This window comes from Anas platyrhynchos, chromosome 6 (assembly GCF_047663525.1).
Source record: "Anas platyrhynchos isolate ZD024472 breed Pekin duck chromosome 6, IASCAAS_PekinDuck_T2T, whole genome shotgun sequence".
Taxonomy (NCBI): Eukaryota; Metazoa; Chordata; class Aves; order Anseriformes; family Anatidae; genus Anas; species Anas platyrhynchos.
In genome coordinates, this window is record NC_092592.1 from 36,181,022 (window position 1) to 36,198,476 (window position 17,455).

General features: G+C 34.1%; 1 protein-coding gene across 5 annotated transcripts in view; it reads left to right on the forward strand.

Annotated features, from left to right (window-relative positions):
- Nucleotides 1-17,455, forward strand: part of WDR11 (WD repeat domain 11) — a 43,595-nt gene that overhangs the window by 19,006 nt on the left and 7,134 nt on the right. For all 5 annotated transcript variants that reach the window (XM_027460318.3, XM_027460319.3, XM_027460316.3 and 2 more), the window contains exons 12-24: nucleotides 3,038-3,144; nucleotides 4,736-4,811; nucleotides 5,803-5,911; nucleotides 6,221-6,345; nucleotides 6,763-6,910; nucleotides 7,268-7,374; nucleotides 7,860-7,974; nucleotides 9,724-9,895; nucleotides 13,298-13,406; nucleotides 14,686-14,748; nucleotides 15,723-15,788; nucleotides 16,544-16,715; nucleotides 17,035-17,130. In XM_027460318.3, coding sequence (XP_027316119.1) covers nucleotides 3,038-3,144; nucleotides 4,736-4,811; nucleotides 5,803-5,911; nucleotides 6,221-6,345; nucleotides 6,763-6,910; nucleotides 7,268-7,374; nucleotides 7,860-7,974; nucleotides 9,724-9,895; nucleotides 13,298-13,406; nucleotides 14,686-14,748; nucleotides 15,723-15,788; nucleotides 16,544-16,715; nucleotides 17,035-17,130 — 1,465 coding nt within the window. The remainder of the gene's footprint in view (nucleotides 1-3,037; nucleotides 3,145-4,735; nucleotides 4,812-5,802; nucleotides 5,912-6,220; nucleotides 6,346-6,762; nucleotides 6,911-7,267; nucleotides 7,375-7,859; nucleotides 7,975-9,723; nucleotides 9,896-13,297; nucleotides 13,407-14,685; nucleotides 14,749-15,722; nucleotides 15,789-16,543; nucleotides 16,716-17,034; nucleotides 17,131-17,455) is intronic.

Sequence of the window (17,455 nt, forward strand, 5' to 3'; positions counted from 1 at the left end):
TAAGACAAAAATGTAATAAAACTAAGGGTCTTAATAATGGCAACTGTCATTTTTATGTCAAGTGTGCTAAAATATTGACCAATAAGATGTCTGGATGCTAGCAATTATGACACTTTTTTATGACACTTTTTTTTGGTAGGAGATAACGTGGTCACCTGCTGATTTTTTTTTAACTTTATTTTATTTTTTAATCAGATCTCTGCAGATCTGTATTGTGTTTAGGAGGAGGGAGAATAGTTTTTCTGTCCTAGATAGTTCATACGCAAGAGTAACCTTGAATGCTCATTTTGTCCATGATTATTACTTAGCCATTTCCCTGTTTCATTAGAACTGTGTGGGTGAATACTTTTCCTTTGAGTTCAATTTGCTTTTTCTTAGGAGTACAGGGCAAGAAGAAGCAGAAATGCTTCAGAGCACATGGAGATGGAAAGTTAATCAGGCTGTGCTAGGAGCATAAGTGAGGCAAAAAACAGAGGGAGATCATAGCATGTGTACGGGCTGGCAGAAGCTGTGAGCAAGAGGTCAGTTTGTTCCTTTAGGATACAGAGAAATGTAATTAATTCTTAACCATCCAGTAGCTAATCCTGTTACCTGTTCTGTCTTCTAAGTGGAGCAGTCTACATTTTTTATAAGCTATTGAGGTAAGATAGGTGATGATAGTACATGTTCAGCACAGAGGAGAACATATGCATCGTGTACATAAAATGCCTGTGGTGCAGCTCCTTGGTTGCTGAAAGTGGTGTGTTTGCAATGTTCATTCCCCTGTAGGTAGCTTTGACTAGAGCATTACTTCTCTCTCTCTCTCTCTTTTTTTTTTTTTTTTTTTCCTGAAGCTCAGCAAGCCCAAGGTGGCAACAACCTTAATTTTTAAAATTAAAATCTCACTGACTATAACTAGAATGTTTATGGCCTGCAGGCAAAACTTGAGAATTGCTGTGTTACATCCAAGTTTTGACAGCTGAATTGAAGATAATTCTCCCTTGGGAAACTGCTTTGCAAAGTCATCACCTTGGAAAAAAAAAACACTTTTCTCACGTAGAAAAAGATGAATGGAAAGTATCTGCCACTTCTGCCATACTTTACTCTACACTTAAGCATGTTGGTGTGCTAAACTTGTTTCTGTGCTTTTGTAAACGTGCATCATCTGACAAGTGTAAGCTTCATAGCAATGAAATCCTGCGTATTCAGAGTTCAACTCCAAAGCTGTCATTACAGAAAGTTGTGGGGAGCAGGAAGTATAAATGGGTTCAAGAAGTGAGTGGGCTGTGAATAGCGTGGGAGTCTTTCAATGGCTTTTAAACAATCTCTGCAGCTCAGGAACTCTCCAGATTGGTACCTAGCAGTAGCTAAATGGGTAGACCAGAGGGAGAGCCATTGCGTACCCTGGAAATGAGGCGCCTCGCTTAAGAGTTTGCAAATACCCAGAAAGTCAAACAGGACATGGATGAGATTCACTTTAAACCTGATGCTCTATGGCAGCTGTAAACAAGTCCTCAGATTTCTAAAAGGATCTTGTTGTGCTGTTTCACAGGCGCTGCTGGATAGTTATGTTTGAAATCAAAGTTTGATTTCTGTTGGCTATCTTTAGGAGGGCTCTGAATTTCCAGAATTAGCATGTTATCCATTGATTATCAGGAATGGTTGTGAAGACATTACTTTCTGATGGTGAGATTTGTAGAATCTTTTTAAATAATAAAAATCAGGCTGAAATGTCACACGTTATTGCACTTTGTTTTCATTGCAGTTACTGGTTGAACTTCCATAGGTCCTGGTGGGAAAAGAACTGGTCCTAAATTTTTAAACTTTTCTTAGGACTTATGAGTAATACATCACATTTTTTTAAATAGCTTGATATAAGAAAAAAAAAAAAAAAGATAAATATGACTATAACTTTGTATGTATAGAATATTATGGGAATGCTTTTTGCATTCACTAATAGACATTGCATTTAGGAAACTTATACTTAATATGATTAAGCTGGATTTGTTGACAGTTAATCATAAATATGTCTCATATTTCACCTATATTATTGCAAAACAGACTATGATTTTACGAATGATGTAACTGAAGACCTAGCTGTCTGGAGACAGTTTTTAAGTAATCTGTGTTTGAAAAATTTGAGGAAAACCTAAAACCTTTTATCCCTGTTAAAATGAACTTGGGCACAGTCTCAGTTTTCTTTCAGATTAGTTCTTGATTTGATTAACAGGTAAAGCACTCAAATATTTATGCTGGCATGAAGTGTGTGTGGGCAATGGGGAGGGACAAGCCTGCTGTGTTTTGGAACAGTACCACCTAGCGTCGCTCTCCATCCTTCTGCTGCCTGTGGCATATCTCACAAATTTACAGAGTCAAGAGTTGCTGACGTTAGATTATAGACATTGAGACTTCACATCCTTGTAGCACTTCAAGGTATTTCAGTTGTGGCTGCTGTTGAGTGATCTAAAAGAACAAAAAAAAATTTTGGTTGTCAGTTTGTTTCTGATAGACTTTGAAATCTGTTGTTCAGGGCCTCCCTTGTTTTATCACCTTTGTTTCTCCTTTACCTGGACTGCAAGATACGTATCTCCCTGCCCAGCTATCTGTATGAATATTTTTTCCTTTCTCCGTGCTGAGTTACTTGATAGTTCTTCCCATCTGGTAAATCACTGATTTAATTAGAGCAGTGCCTTTAGTCTACAGTAGTGCTAAGTATGTGAGGGATTTTTTCACAAAAGTTACCTATGTTTCTAACTGAATATTTTATTTAACCAAAGAACCTAAATATCTGTGTAGTCCTAAAAGAAAGCTCATTTTAATTTTCTTTGGTAACTTTGTTCTTGTATTTGTATTGTAGTTATAAATGTGTACCTCCTTGTATGCTTAAATAGTGTTTCCATAAACTGTAGAAAATTGCTTCTATGCATTCTATGCATATTCTTCAATTTTCAAATTGAAGAATATGCATGAAATAAAAAGCTGTTTTTCAGTCTAGGCTATTTTGTGACCATTTGACTATTTCAGCTAATATGCTCTGTGTACTCTTTTCTGATGACAGGGGAATAGAGTGGATAAGCTTGTCTGGTTTTATTTCCTTTGCCACATCGACACCTAACAATTTGGGGTTAGTAAGGAATGAGCTGCAGCTGGTGGACCTACCAACAGGTTAGTATTCCCTGAGAAATCTGTACGAGAGGCTGACACATTTGCTAGGGAGTCACAAATAACAGTTCTTACTACTGTTGTGGTTTTTTTTTTTGTTGTTGTTGTTGTTTTGTTTTTGTTTTCTTCTGTTGTCATGATAAAATAGTAAACAGGAATTTAACCCATTGTGCTCTTCCTTGTGAAAACCACATAATGTGTTCCAATCTGTGCTCTATAGACAGGCTTGGAACAATACCTTTGTAGAGTTACCTGAGGCTGGGGTTAAAAGTGTGTATTTTAGCAGGAACCATAGGAGCATTCACACAAAGAATATTAGTGGTGTAGATTGTTTACAAAGTGCATGTGTTTCCAAATGTGTGTTGTCAGAGCCTAAACCTAATGCTTCAATGTGTTCTTCTGAGTTTTATATTAACGTTTTTCTTGAAAATGTCATTTGTTCACTTGTTTAAATAAAACAGAAAAGATACACAACTTTTAAAATTGATCTTGATTTTTCACTCCGATTCTAATTCAGTATTGAAATATTTATGAGCCATAAAAGGCACAGTTTTTCCACAGGTAGACAAGTTCCAAGTGATTCTGTAAATGGGAATACCTGATGCCTTAGCCCATGGTTTGCTTTAAAATGCTATATTTATATAATATTACATATATAGTATATACGTTATATACAATGTTATTATATATAACATATATATATATATATATATATATATATATATATATATATAAAATAACATGTATAATACATAATATAGCTTAAAAGAAAGGCATAGCTGCTTAATTGATTGTTGGTTCTTCCATCGCTAATTATCCCAACTTTCTATTTTAGGTCCAGGAAAACTCTGCTGATTTGTATTTAGTTCATGATCACTTTGACAAAATTCTCATTTAAGTTTCTGAACAGAGATAGGGAAGAAAATTCCTAAGGTGTTCGATCATTAATAAAGAATAGTGAGCTGGAAGGTTTCTTATAGGCTGTCCTCTGACATAGGAGATCTAGCTAGAATTCTTGATAACTAGGTTTATTCACATAAATGGCATGAGATTAGCAATTTAGTTGAGAGTAGGCACAAGAGAAGTAAGTTTGAAAACCTGAGTTTACCTTGAAAGCTCAGGAGGGAGAGAAGCTTGCGTAAGAGATTCTATGATACTCTGGTGTTTGTAAATCATTAGTGAAATAATGGTTCTTCTGAGTGTAGAATGAGTTGGTACTTCACCATGGAAATACTTTTAAGCTACTTCTAAAAATATAGCACAGTTTATATCTCTTACAGAATTTGAAATTTTACTCCAAATTCGTCCTTGGGAAACTGAGAGTGTATCTCATTGTGTATGAGTGGAAAATGATAACTCTTTGAATACTGTATAGATTTACATAATGCTGATTATGCAGTTTCAGTCGTTGTGCTCGAGAAACAAGTTAGGAATTATATTAAACTGTACAGTTTCCATTATGATTCAGTCCTTTGAAATACAGTAAAACTTTGGCAGTGACAAAACAATGTTGGATATGCAGGTGATTGGAGATTTTTTAGTTCAGCATGGTTAAATATTTCTGTTTTCTTTCAATGTCATTTCTGTGATCCAGGTAGGAGCGTTGCATTTCGTGGGGAGAGAGGCAGTGATGAGCCAGCTATTGAAATGATAAAGGTGTCTCATTTGAAGTAAGTATATTGTAAACTTTTTACTGTGGTATATGCAGATCCTCATCGCTTAATAGAAATAACAAAAATACCAGGAGAAAACACTTCAAATAGGATAGACGAATATTCAGCAGCATCAAGAGAAAGCATACTCAAGAGAAAAAGCTGTATTTCTGTAGTTGACTTTGTCACACACTTTAGAATCCAATCACAGAAGATTGTTCTACATTCTTTTATAAATGTAATTAAAATAACATTGAGTTTAATAAAACAGTGTCTCTACATTTTCAAAGTTTTCTCTTTGCAATGAAGAAAAGACAATAATGTTGTAGCTTGTACAGAATTTTGGGGGGAATTGTGTGTGTGGTCCAGAGAATTTAGGAATTCAGCCATATACCGTCTTGGCAATACATTAAAAATCAAGAACAGCAGTCAACTTAGATCAGGAGACCATAAAATGGTAAGTGAGAACAAGAAAGTATAGTTTATATGAATAGAAATTAATGCAGTTGAGAAGAGTACATAAACTACAGAGCTTGTTTGTATTTTCATGTTACATGTGAAAAGTGGGAGACTGAAGGTGTTTTACTAATCTAGCCATACAGCTGAAAGGTCTGAAGACATGACTGACAAATGGTTCAGTGTAAGAGGATTTTATGTTCGTTTATCAGTGGATTAGGGAAGTGCGTCTGGAGTAGAGAAATAAATCCATCCAAACTACAGACTTGGTATGTCTTACTGATAGATTTGCAGTCATCAACTCATGCTGAATATGGCTAAATCAGAGGTACTGCTGCTTTCTCTGGATTCCTTCCCTTGCCTCCTGTACAGTAATTATGCAGTGCCACCAACCTGACAGAAATTTCTAAGTCTTTTGGTCTTCAAGGAGGACCTTTTTTCAGGCAGGCTTTGCACCCAAGGAACTCAAGAAAAACAAGTAAAAAATGTGAAGTAAACTGCTAAAAAATTAAACAGAATGATTACTTCTGATGTAGTAAATTCTGTGTTTCAGGCAGTATCTAGCTGTGATATTTAAAGACAAACCACTGGAAATCTGGGATGTCAGAACATGCACTCTACTCAGAGAAATGTCTAAAAACTTCCCTACAGTGACAGCTTTGGTAAGGAATAGTCTTTCTTACCATTTGTTGAATGTAATTTGTTGAGATAGTATAAAAAAATCTATGAACAAATCTGTATCAAAATGTTATATATATAGCATATGTGTAAGTGCTTTCCCCCTTTTTCCTTGTCTGTTATCAAATTTGGTAAGAGAAGGAGATACTTGACGGATACTTGGTCTGCATTTTGAGGGATGGAGGGATGTGTCAGAGAAAACAGTCTTCATGGAAATCATTATAATTGACAGAAAGTTCCCCAGTAAATTCAGGGAGTAAATGTTTGTATTCTTCCTGAACAATTTTTCACAGGAGTGGTCACCTTCTCATAACTTGAAAAGCCTGAGAAAGAAGCAGCTAGCAGCCCGTGAGGCCATGGCCCGGCAGACAGTTGCATCAGATACTGAAGTTAGCAGTGTTGAATCTTCTGTTATCAGGTATTTGTGATTCAGATTTGTATGTATGAGTTGTTTTTCCTCCATATGCTGTTGTTCTACAGAACAGAATATTTTTGAGCTGATTTTTGAGTACATGCCAGGTAAAACAATTGTCTGGGCCTCCCTTTAGCATTTAGGTGTGGAACTCTGATTTACTGCTGAGTGGGAAAACCAGTATACCAAGTGGGACTTGTGTCTATTGCAGCACATTAGTTACCTGGTTCTTGCAGTAAAACCTTTATTGGCCCTCTGAACTTTTCCATAAGTGTAAAAATACGTTACCTGTTGTTTCTGGTAAACTGTTTTGCAGAAAAGGTGTTTTTTTTTTCTGCTTCTGTGCATTAATTAAGGAGAATTTGCCTTGTAATTCTGATTTCAAGAAAAAAAGACTTGTGTCTCATTGTGTTCTCTTTAAAGCTTGTTACAGGAAGCTGAAAGTAAATCAGAACTGAGCCAGAACATTTCTGCCAGGGAGCACTTTGTGTTTACGGATGTTGATGGGCAGGTTTACCATCTCACAGTAGAAGGAAACTCAGTAAAAGATAGTGCAAGAATTCCTCCTGATGTAAGTTCCAATTTTCTATATGATATAGTTCCAAAATTATGGAAAAGTTAAAGAATACGTTTTCAGGTGTATTATTTCTGATGTGCATAAAATCAAGTCTGACACATGGGCATTTCATTGCAATAAGAGATAGAGAAGTGATTCCCACTGCGTTAAACCTAAAATTTTTCATGAGGATGACTGACATGAAAAATGCTTACATTGAATATAGAATTCTTTCTGTTTTAACTGAGAAGCATTTGTTGTATTAATTTCATAAAATATATTTATACGTTAATGAAATACTAATGTTGAAGTATTTGTTCCTGTTTGGCTCTATTAATCACAATACTTACTCTGCTTCTGAAATGTTTCCAGGGAAGTATGGGTAGCATTACATGTATTGCCTGGAAAGGGGATACCTTGGTTCTTGGAGATGTTGATGGAAACTTAAACTTCTGGGATTTGAAAGCTAGAGTATCCAGGTACGAGTGCAAATTAAGTCTGGTAAGCATGAGATGATGAGTGATAGAATGGTTTTATTATTTCATCTTTGTCCTTCACTGTAGGAGATCATCTGTGGTATATGAGGGGAAAAATGCAAGGACTTCAGAATAAAATTTCAGAAAATGCCTACTTTATTGCAGTTCTTTACATTTAATCTTTTGTATTTTCAGATGAAGTAACATTTTATCAAAGTTATAAAATCAGCGAGATATCTTTCTCATTAGGTTAAATCTGCAGTGACTTCTCAAAATGTTAAGTATGTAGTAATTTTTTCAGGCATTTAATCTTATTACTTTTCATGATACTTTGGATAGCCATCTGTGTCTGCGTGCATATTATATATGGATTGTTCTCCTCATTCTGTACAATATCAGGATGTGTAATGTTCACAGAAAGGATTTAATTGCCCACGATGTTAGGTATAGAATGATGGATAAAAATTCTTGTGCTATTCTGTTCTTAGGGGGATTCCTACACACCGAAGCTGGGTGAAAAAGATACGTTTTGCCCCAGGGAAAGGAAATCAAAAACTTATTGCAATGTACAATGATGGAGCAGAAGTTTGGGATTCAAAAGAGGTAAACATTTGTTGTGTTTTGTTATGTGTTTTTTTTTTGAAAAATACACTTACTGCTTCTGAAAATCAGGAAGAGTCAGGGATTAAGTTTTACCTTGTCGTGATTTCTTGATGACAATAATAAAGTTGTATGGCTTTTCTCAGAGGACTTTAAGCTCTTCTAAAACATTTTTAAGCTGTAATCAACCTTTCACTCAGAAAGCTGACAGTGTTTCAGAGATGATCTTTGTCATTCTCTTCTAATGTTTTTGAGGCAGACATTGAAGATACTAAAGGAGCGGCCTCAATATCAGAATTTTAATCTTTGGACATGAAAGTATTGTTACTAAAGATTTCTTAACTTCTGTGTATATTAAATGGTATGTGTATGGATTTAATGTATCAGGGAATACCAGAAAGCTAGGTGGTTGTTAATTAACATTGTCTGGCTTCTCATATTATTCAAAAATTCTATAGTAAAGAGAAATGTTTGGAAATCTTCTGGGGTTTGCTTCTTAGTTCTGCCAGGGGATTGTAGTAACTATGTGGAAGTAAAGATAAATATACTTACTTTAACTTAGCCCCCTGGAGTAAGTTTAGGTTACAAAGCAAGATTTTTTTTCTCCTCGCTTCATCGTGAGCATTAGTTCCTAACTCAGACACTGAATTTTAGCAATAGGAAAATCTCTACTCATGATTGTAGTTGGGCAGCAGATATAAGCAACTGTGAATTGTGTAAGAGGAGCAGAATATTAACCCATAAGCCTCTCCTTCAAGACCATTTGAAGAGTTTTGATGCCACTGGACATTCTTCCAGTAGGTTTTCCTCATCTCTTTATCTGGGACAAGAGAAGGAGTTTCCTACATGGAAGCATTTAAAATGCATTTGTGATTTCAGGTGAAAATCTTCCTAAATATCTGTAGCAATAATATTCTCAGGCCTATTATCCTTATAATCCTCTCCTTTGAACTTCACTTTTGCCAGCAACCAGTTAACCGGTATTTCCATGCTTTTCTCTGAATTTCCTCAGTGCTAAGAGCAATCATGCTGTATAGTTGTACATTACATCTCTCTTAACTCCATGTTTTGCTCTTGAGCAAGTGAAGGGAAACAGCGGAATGCTGATTGCAGTGGAGGCTTTCTTAATATTTCATTATATTTCTTTACATTAAAATAGTAATGTTCAGAAGGGTTAATATTACAGAAGGGTTACAAATTTTCTAACTACTAGTTAAAAATATAGTTCAGGTTTTGTTTATCTCTGTTTTGTTTGTGAACATGATATTCCCATAATGCTATGTTAATATTATGTCTAAATGTTAATATTATGTCTAAATATATTTCTAGGCAAGGTCAATATTTATCAAGAAAGTTTATGAGGAGCATAGTTAATTGATGAGACGTTGCTTCTGCCTTATGCCTTTATGTTAGATTAAGGGATTGGAATTAACAAGGGAATGTACATTTTTACCAATTTGCCAAGGAAATCTTATTTCAGAAAAGATGACAAAAAGACCGTTATGCAGCTGTTCTCAGAAGAAATTTTTCTTAGCTCTCTATTGGAAGAAAGTACTGGTTCAGGGAAACCAAGTGCCATACTTCAAGGTTTCTAAATTTCCTACTCTCCAGAGGAGACCATTGTTAAAATGATTTATGACTAACTTCACCTTTTATTGCAAATTTTGTGGTATGCCTCCTGGGCATGTGACAGAGTTTTACACTGCATGATGGAGAGCCTACTAAAAATGAAACATATCTCAACTTTTCAAGGTACAAATGGTGAGCAGTTTAAGAAGTGGAAGAAATGTCAATTACCGAATCCTGGATGTAGACTGGTGCACTTCAGACAAAGTGATTTTGGCATCAGATGATGGGTGCATTAGAGTTCTAGAGATGTCCATGAAACCATCATGTTTCAGAATGGATGAACAAGACTTAATAGGTATGTTGATTTCTTTTTTGCTGTTGACTGTTAGATAATTCATTTTGAAAGTGGACAATAAAAATGTTAAGCAATTTTAATAGAAAACAGAGTTGTTGAATGCAGACAATTAGGTATCCCTGTAGTGTTTTTCATAGTTGCAGCTAAATTTTGTGGGCTTAGGACATGTGGGTGTTTTTTCAGTAACAGCTTAATCTCCCAACTATACTTTTTAATATCTTACTTGGAATATAAATTAAAAGAACAATATCTAAAAAGTATCACCGAAATAGGTTACGTTATTTTGAAATATTTGATATGTCAAAAGTCTCTTCTCATATTTCCAGATATGAAAGGAAGTTTGTAGACTGATTCATTGCCCTTTCATAGTAGACTTTCCTACTGACTTCTGAAATATTAATGCTGTTTGACTTTTTTTTTCATATGTTTAAGATGTTTAAGTAGGGAATTAAGTAGAGAATTTAAATACTTAAGGTACTTTTTTTTTTTTTTCTCCCTTTGGCAGTCTTAAGGGACAGTCAAACTATGTAGATAAATAGTAAATGCAGGAAATTATGAGTTAGAGAATACTATTTTTAAATCAGGAATCAGTTGAAATAGTTGTGCTTAGAATATTTGCTGTTCAAAATGAGTAATGTGTTGTCTAAATTGCTATTATACTTGTTAAATATTTTTATTCAAAGTAGTGTCAACTTTCCTGTAAAGATCGGCTTAATTACACAGTTCTTTGTTTACCAAAATGATAGTACCTTAAAGATGATTTCCACACATGCACGATTCTGTTACTGATCTGGGAAACTCCAAATGAAAATTAAATGAAACTCCAAATGAAAATTAAAACCAAGTCCTTGCCATGATTTAATAAATTACAGTTTATTTCTGGTAAGCTGCTGGTAAGTAACAACCCAGTAACTAAGAAACCTTGCTGGACTGAAAATTCTGTCAACTGATATTCTTTGCTTTACTTGTGACAAACCAGACTGGCAGTAATAACACAGACTTGCATTCATGCTTGAATATATTTGCACAGAATCTTTACGTAAATAATATTCCAAAGATACACTGCTTTGTTCTACTTCTTATTAATTTTGTTCAGCTGAGGGCTTAAAAACAAGTTTCAATGTTGTTTTGTAAGCTGACAGGTTACTTTGATTAAAATAAAATATTTTTATTTCAGCTGTCAAACAAGTAATTTGTCATGTTGTTTCTTAGACATCAGAAATCACTTCTCTGTAATATAGCTGTAGCTTTTAGGCATTTAGCAATATCTTCTTACAAAACCCTCAGAAGTTAATATATTGCAAGACTTAAAACAACCTGCTGGCATCTGCCTAATGCAGATGGAAGTTTTTCAGTTTCATATACCAAAAAGTGTTTTCCAATTGGTAGGAAAAAAATAAAGGAATTCTGAGTTTTAAAATGAGATTTATCAGAGTAGGTTATCTCCCAGTATAAATAATAGCACTTTCTACCATTCTGTTGAAATATCAAGTATATATGTAGTTTGCTCATATTTCCAAGTTCTCACATATCAGTTGGATTAATTCTTACTCAAGTGGGATTTTATTTTTTTTAAACCACAATACAGTGTAGCATTGTACATTTTTAGGCCCTCATTATTTAATTAACTGACTTCCATTTGTTAGTTGAAGTAGAGATGTATTTTAATGTTTGCAAGTTTATTCTTTTAGTAGTGTATTCTTAAATACAGCTGAATGCTCAGGTTGGGACCTACCATTATCTTTTTGGCCACCCAGATAAGAGGGAGAGGTGTTCCTGGGCTACAGTTTGCTCCATTTCTTTGAAGTTGGTTATTACAGGATAGTGACCTGTGCACTTATCTCGTGAAAACTCATGTCAAAATAAGGCCTGTCTGCTCTGCAAGGAGTGATGGGAGAACACTTGCACAGGATCATCCTTAGAGGAAAATGAGATTGAATTACAACAGTCAGTTTCGCCAAGAAGCATCACCAAACTGATGAAGACAAAACAATATTGATGGATAAATAAGTCTTTGGTATTGTTACCCAAGTCTCATTCTTTCCAAGGCAGCTACTCCAAAATATTCTTATTTTTTCTGATTCTTACAATAAAGTACCCTATAGAAGATTAAAAAAGGATGAATATGGTCTGTATGTCCTTGAGCCTGATCCCAGAACAAAAGGCTGGGGTTTTAACACAGTAGTCTTAGAGTACTTAAGAGGTTCCCTTTCTTTAGAGAAAGATGTGATAGATTTTGAGGGCATTTGTTAAACACCTTTTTTTTTTTACTGTTTTACTTTCAGCCCAGCCAACTGTACAGGTTCCCTTGAGCTTGTCTAATCAGGTATTGCCAGCAAATAATTAAATTGCCTCATTATTGCACTACTGAGGAATGTGGAGTTTTTTGTTTTTTTCTGGTGTTCTAAATAACTGCTTTTGTTGTGAGCATTTTGGTCAGTCCTGCCATGCCTCATTAATCTTCTTAAAGCATGTAGATTCTGGCTATGATGCAGGTAACAACAAGATTCTGATGTGGAGAGCTATGGTGTGAGGTGTTTGTAGGAAAACATAATTTATCACAGCCTTTTTTATCAAATAAATGTTCTGTAATGTTGAGCTATAAAAATTTAATGTTCTAAAACCAAGCACGCTGAAATAACGGTATGCCAGGATTAAGGTTGCCTGTGATTTAGGTGTCCTTCTGCCTCTATACTGCTATATCTTTTAATTACAAAACCACATCTACAGGATTCCTACATCATGTAGTGCATATGGAGTACAGGGAATTGCTGAATACTTATTAAATAATGTAACTGGTTTGTATGTGTTTTACTCCTAAGTCACTGGGTAGCATTTTCTATGGATCATCTAAACCTTGTACTGAATACAGAATTACGGACCTTTAAATTTGTATGACACAGATAGTAATGTAATTTTCATCTTGATTCTTTGCAAATATAAACAGGTATTTAAGCTATAACATCCCTTTGGGGTGATGAGTATTAACCCTCGTAGTATATTGCAGAAGCTACAATTGCAAAGTAAAAGTAAAATGTACATTGTGGTATATTTTGGTATAGCTGTATGTATCTTCAAGCATGCCTTTGTAGTAGCAGTAATTATCATGTACAGCTGTACTTAATGCCAGTATATTGCATTCCAGAAGTCTACAACTAAACTCAATATAGAATTCTGAAATGCTCATTTGAGCATGGTTGATAACCCTGTACCTTTTATGAAATGTTGTTGCTTGAGTGTAACAATAAGCTTTTATCTCTAGTAACCCATACTGTGGATATGACTGCGTGACTTATGATTTTCTTCTGGTGCTTACAAACAAGGTGGTACATTTTATGGTTACTGAACAGAGTATTATTGCATGTTAGCCACTTAACAATGAATCTTTTCCTTTTGTTTCAGAACCTGCATGGTGTCCCTATCTGCTTGTTCCAAGGGCTTCATTAGCTTTGAAAGCATTCTTGTTGCATCAGCCGTGGAATGAGAAATATTCTCTAGATGTTATGAACATGTAAGAAGATGTTTTTTTTGAATCCTGCTCCTACATCTTTTATCACTCTTGTGCAAATTACTCTTGGGCAACCTTCCTCACTCTTCGGGACTGTCAGAAAGACAATAGCTTTGCTTTAATAAATAGAAAAGGATTTAAGGTCAGGTATTGTGTTTCTGTCAACATTCAGGAGCCCTTAGCTATTGAAAACTGATGTCTCCTTTACAGTATTGCCAATCTTTCATGGTTATTTACAGGTTATATTACTTCAGAGAACAGTGTGTTCTCTTCATGCAAAAAGTTAATTTAAGAATAGTTAGAGTTGCTTCCCAAAGTCTAATTGAAAGTGGCTTATCTGATGTGTAATGTAAAAGGTGTGTCGTTACTTATAGTGAGCCATGTTTCACATCATAGTGGAAGTACCTTTCTGTATCCTTTATTGCATTTGTTTACTGTTGGTGATTAGTGAAAAAAAACTGTAGCTGCAATAGTTGCGTAAGTATATGCTCAAAAGATTCTGCCAAACAAGACAAGCAGTATATAAGAATTGCATTCAGCATAGGTAATAAACATAAAAGCTCAAATCAAATATTCACTTATTTGATACAAATAAATATGAATCATATAGGAAACAAGTATTAGACCATAACAGAATGGTAGGTTGTGGGACGAACAAAAATGAGCAAAAAGGAGGAGAAGGAGGAGTCAAATTCTTACAAAATCTTCAGAAAAGGATAGGTGGAAACTCATAATGCCTGCATGCGTTACAGTGAGGATGAGATTACTGCTAGAAGGGCTAACCAATTGCATGTGCTAAGATAACATACTTTGTAGAATAAGTAAAACAGAAGAACAGGGATGAAGGTAAGTCTGCAAACAAGGAATCAAAAACAGGAATAAGAAGTTTAAGGTGTAAAGGAGAGTTGCAGTACAAGAATGTAACTGCTAAGCCTTCAGTATTAGTTATAATCCTTCAGTACTAATATAAAAGAAGAAAGTGATTTAATAGTGGGCTTGATGTTGGCATATTCACTAGCATCAAGGGTAATGAATAAAAGAAAAGGGGGGAAAGAAAAGATTGGTTGCACCAAGTGAAGTTGACAGAAAACAGTCTTCAATTACTATCATGAAACTAGTAACTAGACAAAAATATTGCAAAAAGGCTTTCCTTAAAAATGTGCTGGATTGTTTCTATATATGTTCTTATGTTTTTTTGACTAACAATAATGCACTTAATTTACAAATTGTACTGTGAGCTTGGTAATATAAGAATTTATTTATTTTTTTTTTTGCAATCCAGAGATTATCCAGAGAATGAAAACGTCAAAAATCTGATTCAAGAGCAGCTGAATTCATTGTCAAAGTAAGAGCTTTCCTATTTTAGTAAGGTATCAAATTCAGAGAAGGAAAAAAAATAATAATGTTTTTTTGCCTCTCTAAATATAAGCTTTGAGTAATGACAAATTTTATTTTAAATAGCTAATTTTTATGTCAACAAATCACAAAAGGTGATGCTTTATTCATTTTATTGAGATTTTAAACATTTATTTTCTCTTATTAAAAGAGAAGCCATAATACAGAAACAATTTCTTTTAATAGGTAAACTATCTCAAAGTAGTTTGTTAAATACTGACTCAACAGACAAAATGTAGTGTTCTGAATACGTATTGTGATTGAAGTTAGTATTGATTTTTTAACTTTAGCTTGTTGTAGTAGTGTTTGCCAACAAAAGATTTAGAGCTACAGATTCATACTGATATGTAATTTGTAACTGGACTGTTAGTGGTTGTAGTTGGTTAGGCAATACTCTGTGATGTGTGGTCTTTTCTTGGTCATTGCTCTTCTTATATAGAAAACAGATTTTGGCATGAAAATTTTATTTGAAACTTTTCCATTTTCCTCTTTTTCTTTCATTTAGTAGGATGGAAAAAAATAACTTAATGTATTTTTAGCCAATCTGAAAAATATATAGAAACCCCAAATTAATGCACTGCATAATTACATAATTATTTGTAATTAATTTTGTAATTTGTAGAATCAGTGAAGATTAAGTTACAGCTTTGTATACACCCTTGTGGTTGTTTCCATTATTGCAAGAATAAGGTGTTCCTGACAGACTCACTGTTGGTATTTAAACAGGTAAAGTGACTTGCTGCTTGAGATTTCAGACATAATTGTTCTGATAGATATATTTTTTTCAGTTCACACAAGAACAGTTTTTGTTTTGTTTTGTTTTGTTTTAAAACAGATAGCATATATTATGTAATAAATTAAAAATAAAAATACACAATCTTGCACAGCATTTTACATATTACTTACATCTCTCTCTTTTTGCAGTGACCTGAAGAAACTGTTGCTTGATCCAGATTTTACTCTTTTGCAAAGATGTCTCCTAGTTGCCAGGTAGCAGCTATACCAAATGCTTTTTAATAAAATCCTGATCCTATAAATGCATATGAATTTGTTATAACTTAAGGTGTCAACTAATTCTGGGTTAACTCAGTGTAATTGCTGGAGTACTTTGTTACATGTGTGTTAGAGCATTTTTCAGGACTGAAATTGAAAATTTTACATTGCGGAGACCATGTTTTATTTGCTTGTTGGATGTATGTTCAGTCAGTCTTCATCGTTCTTTCATAAATGCACTCCTTACATAAATGCTGTAATGTAACTTTATACTTGCACAATGACCCAAGGCATAATTTGGAACTTCTCAACACAGAATATTGTAAACAAAGAAGGGCCTATTTTTTAATTTGAAATGCATTTCTTCCATGTCATTCTTCTGCCTAAACTGTAGCAAATTTTAGTCTGTCTATATTCAGAGATGTTTTTTCAAACAATTATTAGTAACTTTATTGTAGTATAAGAAGGATATTAGTGATTAAATGTAAAATAATAATTAAAAAGAATCCACATATTTGTAAGCTAGACGTTCAGTGAGTTTATTTACTGTTATAAATGTTTTTGGCCAACCTCTTTCTTACGTAGCTTGCTGAATGTCATGGTATAATCTTTTCCTGTTGTTTGTACCACTGATAATGCAAAATACTTGTACCCACAATAAGGCATTCTTTGGAAAGAGATATTTTAAATTTATAACAAGTTTTATGTGAAAAATACAGACATATTTCTCATGCTGATTTATATCTTTTCAGACTGTATGGAGATGAATCTGAACTGCATTTCTGGACCATTGCTGCCCACTATTTGCACAGCTTATCCCAGGAGAAACCTGCAAAACCAACAAATGCACCTATCCTTCAAGAACAGTTGGTTAATCCATTGGATATATGTTATGACATTCTATGTGAAAATCATTACTTCCAGGTATTTCAAGCAGTTAAAAGTAAACCAAAACCAAACCAAAATTTAATAAGAATGTGATAAGAACGACAAAGCCTCAGCATTGTGGCTTTCTTATTATCTTAGAGCTTTTCTTTGTACATTTAACTTTATAATAAAACATACAACTCTGAATGAAATCACTCCCTATTATTTAGAAATAGAAAGTTCTTGGAACTTCTAAAGAACTTCCTTATTTTTTTAATTGCTCGGTTCTCTCTCTTCTGTTAATATTATCTTTTTATTAATATTATCTAATAATATGTTCTTCTGTTAATATTCTTTATTTTTATTTTTCATGCAGAAATTCCAACTTGAAAGGGTAAATCTGCAGGAGGTGAAGAGATCGACATATGATCATACCAGGAAGTGTGCTGACCAACTTCTTCTCTTGGGCCAGGTTTGTGGGTAATATTTTAATTTTTTTTGTCCTTCTCTGTCCTTCTCTGTCTGTTTTATATACTTACCCTGCTCAGCTAAAGTTATGTTTGTTTCAAATCATGTGTCTTCACCCGATGCATAGTTTTTACTGTCTTAATGCATTACATTGCAGACGCAGTGTAACGACATGATATATTGTAATGTTTGGTGGTACTTTCTTCTGACTGTATGATTTTCATGGGAACCCAATAAAAATCTTTCCTTGCACTTTGTGACTAGAAAAAAAAAATGCATTTTGAGTTGCCCAGAAGTAACTAAATAACAGTATTGTTGGTATAATTTAG